Here is a 9,210-nt window from a genome sequence, read left to right on the forward strand (position 1 = left end):
CTGAGTGTATCTGTGTCTGTGTCTCTGTGCTTCAGAGTCCATATGCTGCTGAAGGGGGATTACAGGAGCACACCGTCTGCAGAGCACAGAAGGGGGTCCATCTATCCATCTATCTGTCCATCTATCTATCTGTCTATCTGTCCATCTATCTGTTCATCTATCTGTTCATCTATCTATCTATCTATCTATCTATCTATCTATCTATCTATCTATCTATCTATCTATCTATCTATCCATCCATCCATCCATCTGTTCATATATCTATCTATCTGTCCATCTATCCATCTATCTGTCCATCTATCCATCTATCTGTCCATCTATCCATCTATTTGTCCATCTATCTATCTATCTGTCCATCTATCTGTTCATATATCCATCTATTTGTCCATCTATCTGTTCATATATCCATCTATTTGTCCATCTATCTGTTCATATATCCATCTATTTGTCCATCTATCTGTTCATATATCCATCTATCTGTCCATCTATCTATCTATCTATCTATCTATCTATCTGTCCATCTATCTGTTCATATATCTATCTATCTATCTATCTATCTATCTATCTATCTATCTATCTATCTATCTATCTATCTATCTGTCCATCTATCTATCTATCCATCCATCCATCCATCTGTCTGTTCATATATATCCATCTATCTGTCCATCTATCCATCTATCTATCTATCTGTCCATCTGTCCATCTATCCATCTGTCCAGCTATCTGTCAATCTATCTATCTATCTATCCATATATCCATCCATCCATATATCTCTCATCCATCTCTCCTCGCCGACTCGACTATCAGTTACACCAAAATGATAAAAATTCAACACCGTGTCATGTTCTAGCTGTTTGACTGAAATGAACAATGAGCCTGAGCTTGTGAGTGACCGTATGGTCTACTTCACTCTGTAATGAGCTTTTGGGCTCCACGTCCAGCGTTGTGCTGTGTCACCGTGAGGCTGAACGTAGCTCTGTGTTCTCGGGCTAAATCCCAGTCAGAGGGCAGACGCTCCATGTTACTTGGCAGTCTGAGGTGCAGCGACAAGCCAAGACAAGTAGTACGGACTGCGGTGTAGCAGTGATCGGTTTTACTGATGACCATGATCCAAACAAAGGCCACTGCAGCATTAGCTAACTTTAGCATGCTACAGTTAGCTAATCCAAACAAAGACCACAGCAGCATTAGCTAACTTTAGCATGCTACAGTTAGCTAATCCAAACAAAGACCACAGCAGCATTAGCTAACTTTAGCATGGTACAGTTAGCTAATCCAAACAAAGACCACAGCAGCATTAGCTAACTTTAGCATGCTACAGTTAGCTAATCCAAACAAAGACCACAGCAGCGTTAGCTAACTTTAGCATGCTACAGTTAGCTAATCCAAACAACGACCACAGCAGCATTAGCTAACTTTGGCATGGTACAGTTAGCTAATCCAAACAAAGGCCACAGCAGCGTTAGCTAACTTTAGCATGCTACAGTTAGCTAATCCAAACAAAGGCCACTGCAGCGTTAGCTAACTTTAGCATGCTACAGTTAGCTAATCCAAACAAAGACCACAGCAGCATTAGCTAACTTTAGCATGGTACAGTTAGCTAATCCAAACAAAGGCCACAGCAGCGTTAGCTAACTTTAGCATGCTACAGTTAGCTAATCCAAACAAAGGCCACAGCAGCGTTAGCTAACTTTAGCATGCTACAGTTAGCTAATCCAAACAAAGGCCACAGCAGCGTTAGCTAACTTTAGCATGCTACAACGTATCTTCATACAACGGTTTGGTGTCTTACGAAAAAGTTACTCCTCATTTTTTGCGCGTTTTCCTACGAAAACCAGCAAAATGTATCAAATTCCGCTCCTTCCTTGCGTACGGTTTTCTTAAAATTATATTTCCATCTTCACAGGAAACTTCTCGGTTTAGGCAACAAAACTACTTGGATAGGTTGAGGAAAATATCGCTGTTTAAATCGAAATAACCATGCATGTGCTATTTGACAAATAAATCAACTCAACACCCATCATTTTAGGTGTCGAGTTATGAATTACGGTGCATTATTTTTCGTAGGTAAAGCTACGAATGCTGGATGAGACCAGCCGGCATGCTAACATGCACACGAGGACAATGCTACCGTGTCGCGTTGAAGTTATGTTCACCATTTTATTTTAGGGTGTTAGCATTTGCTAAATTAGCACTGAACACAAAGTGCAGGTGGGGCTAAATGGGAAGGTCATTCACTTTGCAGGTATTTAGTCATAAACAAAGTTTTTTGACCTGATGATGGTGCCTGAGGAAAAGTCGGATGATCACCAAAGTCGGTAGGATTCATCCTCTGGGGAACCAGCACAGGCTGACAGTAGTTTGTGAAATAGTCACGAAATGCAATGTATTGCTTTTGTGACCAGGGAAACCAATTGTCCGTATTTTTCGTGACACTTGAAACGTTTTGTTTTTCCGTGACGACATTACGTTAAAAACAGAAGTTAGGTGTTGGAAAAATGTCATGGTTGGGCTTAAAATAACTAAACTATAGTTTAAGCAACAAAACCACGTAATGAGGTTTTGTAAAACAACAAAGCCACAAGGCTGGTGTCGAACGCGAGCCTCGTGGTTGAAAGTCCTGTTTGTTGGACCCATCCATGTCCTTTCTCACGTCTGTCTTTTTGGATATTAAAAACTACGTCGCTTGCTCTGACGTTGATGCATTGAATTTGTGTGTCCACCACAAAAAAGGATGCTAACTGACTTTTCGTTAGCGTTATTTTCATCCTGAGCGACGCAAAAAATACCAGACAATTTGAGTACCTGTACAGGAAACCAATAGATATTAGTATTTTATGACTATTTCCTGCTGTGACACTGCAGACTGTTTGTACAAAAGTTAATGTCAATCGATTCAGTAATGAAATAAGAGATATTAAGAGTGTTGTATGGGTCGGACCGTTCATCATAATTAACATATTGTCTTCTAATAGGTGTTTTGTGTTCAAGATATTATGCATTTGAACACACCACGAGCTAATAGACAACGCCCCTAAAACCTTTCATCCAGTTCACTCCTCACACCCCTCCGTGGCGCTGACCCTCTGGCCCACCGGTGGCAGGAACGCACAGAAACATTAAATCCAAAATAATCTGCCCCTCTCTGGTACTTCACTTTGGGACTCAGTATTATTGTGAGTTCTAATCTGTTCCCTGTCCTCTCTGTCCCATCTCTGCCTTATACCCACTCAACCTCTGCTGTGGATTAGTGGGACGCTCCCAGAAAACTGAGTCCCAATCTTCCCTCTCCGGACGTCAGACACTCTCCTTCCTATTGTGCCCCCCCCCCCCCCGAAGAGAAGGATGACACCATGTCATACGTGAAGCCTTAGGATCCTTGATTCAACTCACAGAACACAATGACGATGGAGAGTTTTTAATGAAGTCGTTTTTAATGTCTCAGAAACATCATCTAGCATGGTGGTGGTGAGACCGGCCGAAAAACACAGGAGACAAATGAAATATACAAAATAATTCATGTCAGAAAAATAAGCAGAGAAGATTATAGTAATGCAAAAGAAAAGCAAAAGTACAGTAAATGATTAAGAAGCATAAACAGCATTGTATCCTAATACTGCTACTTTTATTGGCTAAACCCCTGAGTTTGAAAAAAAAGAAGAAGAAGAAGACGAAGAAGAAGAAGAAATATAAACAGAAAAAAATAAAAAGTTGGCAGTTTTCTAGAAATTAAGAAAAAGAGAGATTGTGTTGGGTGGAGCGCCTGCTGATACCAGACATGATTGCATTTTCAAGTTTTAATATTTACAAAAGAACAACAAAAAAAAAGTATATTAGCAACGTCCATGTCCGCTGAAGACATAATATTAATGATGATAGCAATAATACTGATAATAATATCAACTTCAAAACAAATTACCACAATTTTTACTTTAACGAATTCACAATTATTTTTTTTTCCAAAAAGAAACATAATATTGTTTAAGTCTAATACAAAAAAAAAAAAAAAAAAAAAAAATCAACAGATACATCAAACACATAAAGTGGTAGCCATCACATCTTCACAGGTCGGGGTCACGAGAGGCACCAGAACTCTCTGTGCAAAGGAAGTCCCTTCACTTTCTCCGGTGCGGTGGTCTCTCCCGTCACTCTGGAGCAGTTCATCACACAAACTGCTTCCACAACCTGCTAACCTCATGCAAACACTGTGAGATGGAGAGGGGGGGAGGAGGGGAGGGGAGGGGGGGAGTACTCGGCTGCCACAATGCGACCATTGTCGCACAAATTGTCTGGAAGTGATCCTATTAAAACTAACAATGCACGAGCCATTCTGCTAATGATTTCAACCATGCTCAAAGGCAACAGGTTTGTACTGCAGTCACTCCGGTGACCAACTCCACAACCCTCCGCTTCGTAACGCAGACACACACACACACACACACACACACACGCACGCGCGCGCAGGCTGCAGAGAGGGTCAGCATCACACACAAGGCTACTGGGAATCGTCAGCTTCTGTCTGCTAAACATCTTTCACGCGGTGTTCAATCCTCCCTCCAGATGTCACGTCTGGGTTGGTTTGAGTCAGTTTTCTTGTTGTTGTTGTTTTTTTTTAGCTCAAAGCTTTTTGAGTCAGCTCGCTCGGATGAAAAAAAAAGCAGCTTTACAAAAAAAGAAAAAATGATATATGTATATAATCACAGAAAATACAAAGACAAAGTCTAGAAGGAAGAAATAAAACATGAGCTCGGGCTGTATAGTCGGTTCGTGTGCTTTTTAAACGTCGATTTCAAGGCCGTCTGCCGTAAACCTGGAGGAAACTGACGTAAACTGACGTAAACTCTGCTGGTCCCAGTGGAAACCAAAACGACTGAGTCGTCAATCAAAAGGACCCCCCCCCCCCCCCTTTTTTTTTGTTGGTGCATGTTCTCTTCACTCAATGCTGTGTTCCAATCACAACCATTTGGGCCCCTGAACGCCACCGAGCTACAGAACTAAAGCTGCTGTTCTTCCTCACTGATTACATTTTAGTGTACAGATATTGTATCTCTTCCCTACGATCACAGAGCCGAACGTCGACAGATCACTTCACTTCCACACACACACACACACACACACACACACACATTTTTCATCGCGAAAATGGCAAAAAATGAAGACTTAATTTCAGCTGATTCGTTCTTCAGCCGATGTGATTAATTGATTTCTGTGTCCCACGGTCTCCTCCTTTCTTCTACCAACACACCAATCTGGGGTTATTTCGCCCTACTCTGATTTCTCCCCCCCTACCCCTCTTCCCTCCCTCCCCCCACCTCCTACTTGCTATTTACAAGACCTGGAACTTCCAGGAGTTCTGGTCTTTGTAGTCCAGACAGTCAGTGGCATTGAAATTGAGCTTCCAGGCAGCTTGGTCCTTGTAGTCTAGACAGTCGACGGCTCCGAAGCCCAGCGAGGCGGCCGTGTAGCCCTGGGAGGAGAGCGAGGCCGGGGACTGGCTGAGGGGCCCCCCCATCGAGGAGGCCGTGATGGGGCTCAGGGCGCCTCCGGTGCCCGACAGCTGCGGGTGCATGGGGGACAGGTAGGAGCTACAGTCCAGGCCGGTGAAGTAGGAGGAGGAGCCTCCGTAGCTCTGGCTGTAGGCCGGGGCCTGGGTGTAGGTCATGGGGTAGGCGGAGGCGCGCTGCATGCAGGGGGTGGTGGAGACGGACAGCGGGTCCGGCAGCGGGGAGATGGAGGCCGGGCTCCAGATGGACACCGTGGCACTAGCAGAGCTGGAGCTGGGGGTGATGGAGGTGCCCGGAGGAGGGGGCTGAGGGCTGTAGGGTCCATTGGAGGGGTTGGCACTGGCCTCGGAGTTGGCATCCCGAGCGGGCGATGCCTTCTTTTTAGGGGGCCGTGGTTTGGACTGGCCCGTGCTCTGCTGCTGCTGCTGGCGGCACTTGGCACGACGGTTCTTGAACCAGACCTGGAGGATGGCAAGAGGTGCATCAGATATATCATCAGCATTCATGATCAAATCCAGTGCTTAAGGTAGTCCTACTGCAAAAACTGCTATTGTGAGGAAACCTCGCTCACATTTCTTTCTTTCTGCAAGTCAGTTTTATCCATTTATTTTTATGTTTTGCATCAAAATGAATTATGACATGAATGAAGGCCTAATAGAAAAGGGAGACATATGATTCTATAAGACATGTCTCTGCATACTTGTTTTGTAATGTGTTACCTGGACTCGGGACTCAGGCAGGTTGATCTTGAGGGCCACCTCCTCCCTCATGAAGATGTCTGGGTAGCGCGTTTTGGCAAACAGAGCCTCGAGGATGTCCAGCTGTGCGCGCGTGAAGGTGGTGCGCTCCCGACGCTGTTTACGCGGAGTGTCTAACAAGAGAAGAAGAAGAACATCGTTATTATTATGATCATTACAGTTATTATGACTTTACTTGCGTTGTTTTTTATGTTCGCATTTAAAAAAAAAAGATCTGCAACAAAACAAAAGGCCTTTTGAAACATTTAACTGTTGTATAAAAACCCTCCAATTCAACAGATAAATATATTGCAGCACCAAAGTATATTCTAAATCAGGCTATTAAAATCCTTTTAATTCATAATTTAGGTAGGACCGCCACAAAATATAATACTATTTAATATATATATATATATATATATATATATATATATATCTTCTTTTTGTTTTGCTTGTGAATCAAGTTAATTATTTGAATTATTTCTCTCGAATTTACAAAAAAAAATATTATTTTATAAACTGCACGAGAGTGTTGATTTTTTATATTATGGCCTCGATATTATTTCACTGTCTTGCAAAACACCGAATGAAGTTTAATAAATTGTGGTTGCTACATTTGTTTCGGACCATATCGGCCTCTCGTGACATGTTAGAAGAAAGGCGTCACTGAGTATTTTTTATTACATCGATTAAAGTTATATAACACAGTTTTTTGTTGGTATGGTTAGATCCGTCATAAGTGAGTCTGTCTGAATCGAAATATACAAAGCGAAGAAACGAAAGTCACTCCAGAGCATGTGTTCTGCTCTGCATTCGAAATGAATGGTCTTAACTCTAATCTGCGACAAGAAGGCCACGCTTTGTATCACGCCTTCTGTCAGCGGTGCCAAACCTCGGCATCGCTTCATTCAAAGCTCTCCTCTCAAGGATGACAGATGCCAACGAAGCTCACCCAAACAATATAAGAAGTGTTCACTTATGGAGGAACAAAGTAAAATACAATGAGCATCCTTTTTGTAAATATAGGTTACATGATAAGAGCAGCAGATTGGAGTCTATGTCGGTGTTAAGTCTGTGTGAGAACAGGCTGCGGGTCCATTCACACACGTTTCTTGTTGTTTTTTGACTCCATAATCCGCCCGAACTTATAGGTCAAGTGAACACATGTCCCGATGGCTGAAGACTCATACATATATTCATACTCATAAAGCATAACCTTGATACATTTTTAAAATAATGACAAATAAGCGAAATGGTCTTTTTTTTTGTACTGATCAATTTACGCAAACGAGCATTTTCTGTGAATTCTTTCAGCAAAATTTTTTTTTTTCAGTTGAAATTTGCAATTAAACGACAGCTTTAAATGATTTGAAATAAAAACACAAGGCTTTACTTACTGGGGTATCCGACGGCGGAGTGGAGCAGATCCATGCCCGGGCCGGACAGCGTTAACCCGTTCACGGCGTAATGGGGTTGCTTAATGTACGACATCATGCCTCCTGCTGGCTTTAAAACACTCCCTCACTACCTCACTCTCTCTCTCCTTCTCTCAGGCCGGGGGCTGGGTCTCCTAGCTAGTCTCCAGGGGGTGTCTCTCTCTCTCTCTCTCTCTCTCTCTCTCTCTCTCTCTCTCTCTCTCTCTCCTCCCTCTCTGTTTTTTCTTTGGGTTGTTTGTCACTAAGTTGTTGTTTTGTGTTTCCCTTGCTGGCCTTGTCCTTCCTTTGTACTCTGACGTAGTGCTGTTGAACCAGGCACCTGCGCTTCTAACTGTAGATGTAACGGCGCTGCGCCTTCACACCTGTTTTAACCTGGTGCGTAAAAAAAAACACCCGCTGAATTGAAACCGGATGCGTATTTTATGCCTCCTCTATGCAGATTACAACCAATGCAACAACTAAAATCAACCCAAACGACTAGAAATGCTGACACCACATTAAAAATGATAAAGGCGAACTAAAAAGAACCAAAAAAAAGCCCCGTGATGTGATGCAGTCTCTCCCTCCAAGTCGTGCGTAATTGCGCTGCGCACCGAAGTCGCCAAGTGACAGGTACCAAAAAGCTACAAGTTCCACAACAGCTCGGCCCGTCTGGCTGCGGTCTGGTGGGTTGCTGCAAAGCGGATGGGCCCCTTTGCGGTACCTGGTCCCGGAGGAGGAGAGGATCTGGATCTGCACAGTGGACAAGTGAGGCGAGCAAGAAGAGGCTGGCTAATTAGAAGTAACTTCTTACCCAAGTAGACACCCAGAGCCCTCCCTCTCTCTCCCTCCCTCCCTCTCTCGCTCTCTCTCTCTCTCTCTCTCTCTCTCTCTCTCTCTCGGGCGCGCTCACACACACACACACACACACACACACACACACACACACACACACACACACACACACACACACACACATTCTGTCGTTATGTATTCATGTTGGGCATGTAGTGTATGTCTCTTATATTCTAATTTATTGAAACGTTCAGGCTAAGATCCAGAAACTGACACCTGTTGATAGCCTACATGTAATTAGTAGGCTTAATATTTATTTGATAAACACTATAAATAAATTAAAAAAATAAGTTAATTAAGAGAGAAGTGTTTGTTCTGGTTCTAAAAGCACTTGGCAAGTTGTAGGCCTAGCCCTTATATTATTATGGTGACTCTTCTGTCGAACGTAACAGAACCTTAAATAGGCCACAATGGCCTTTTCGAGTCTATTCCAGATGGACGTTTTTATTGTTTAAGAACCATTTTCTAAATTGGCCTCCTGCAATAATTGGGCGACCCGCGCCCGAGTGTGGAGGCAGAGGGAGAGCAACCGAGAGAGGCAGAGAAGGGGAAGGGGGTACACGGAGGCCGGATTAAAAAGCAGCACAAAGACCACGTTGTTCTGCTTTTTAAATCCCCTTCTGATCCCCGACATGCTCCCTCCGGCCCATTCATCCGTTCATGCACTATGCAGTCAATAATAATAATAATAATAATAAT

The 9,210-nt window shown here is 43.2% G+C and overlaps 1 protein-coding gene across 1 annotated transcript; it reads right to left on the reverse strand.

Moving 5' to 3' along the window:
* Nucleotides 1–5,326: 5,326 nt before the first annotated feature.
* Nucleotides 5,327–7,820, reverse strand: LOC137872583 (homeobox protein otx5-A-like). The gene is made up of 3 exons (XM_068710919.1): nucleotides 7,639–7,820; nucleotides 6,224–6,375; nucleotides 5,327–5,965 (listed from the first exon to the last, which is right to left on the reverse strand). The coding sequence occupies exons 1-3, from the start codon at nucleotides 7,733–7,735 to the stop codon at nucleotides 5,327–5,329; spliced, it is 888 nt and encodes a 295-aa protein (XP_068567020.1). The 5' UTR covers nucleotides 7,736–7,820.
* Between the last annotated feature and the right edge of the window lie 1,390 nt (nucleotides 7,821–9,210).

This window comes from Cebidichthys violaceus, unplaced genomic scaffold, assembly GCF_023349555.1.
Source record: "Cebidichthys violaceus isolate CVI_PGR_0920_01 unplaced genomic scaffold, fCebVio1.0.p SCAF_1, whole genome shotgun sequence".
In the NCBI taxonomy this organism is placed as follows: Eukaryota; Metazoa; Chordata; class Actinopteri; order Perciformes; family Stichaeidae; genus Cebidichthys; species Cebidichthys violaceus.

Excerpts from the sequence above, each read along its gene's own strand:
- LOC137872583 (XM_068710919.1), bottom strand. The coding sequence starts at position 7,735 with ATGATGTCGTACATTAAGCAACCCCATTACGCCGTGAACGGGTTAACG. Across the intron at positions 6,376-7,638 it reads CTCCGCCGTCGGATACCCCA|ACACTCCGCGTAAACAGCGT; the intron begins GTAAGTAAAGCC and ends TTCTCTTGTTAG. Across the intron at positions 5,966-6,223 it reads TGCCTGAGTCCCGAGTCCAG|GTCTGGTTCAAGAACCGTCG; the intron begins GTAACACATTAC and ends GCCATCCTCCAG.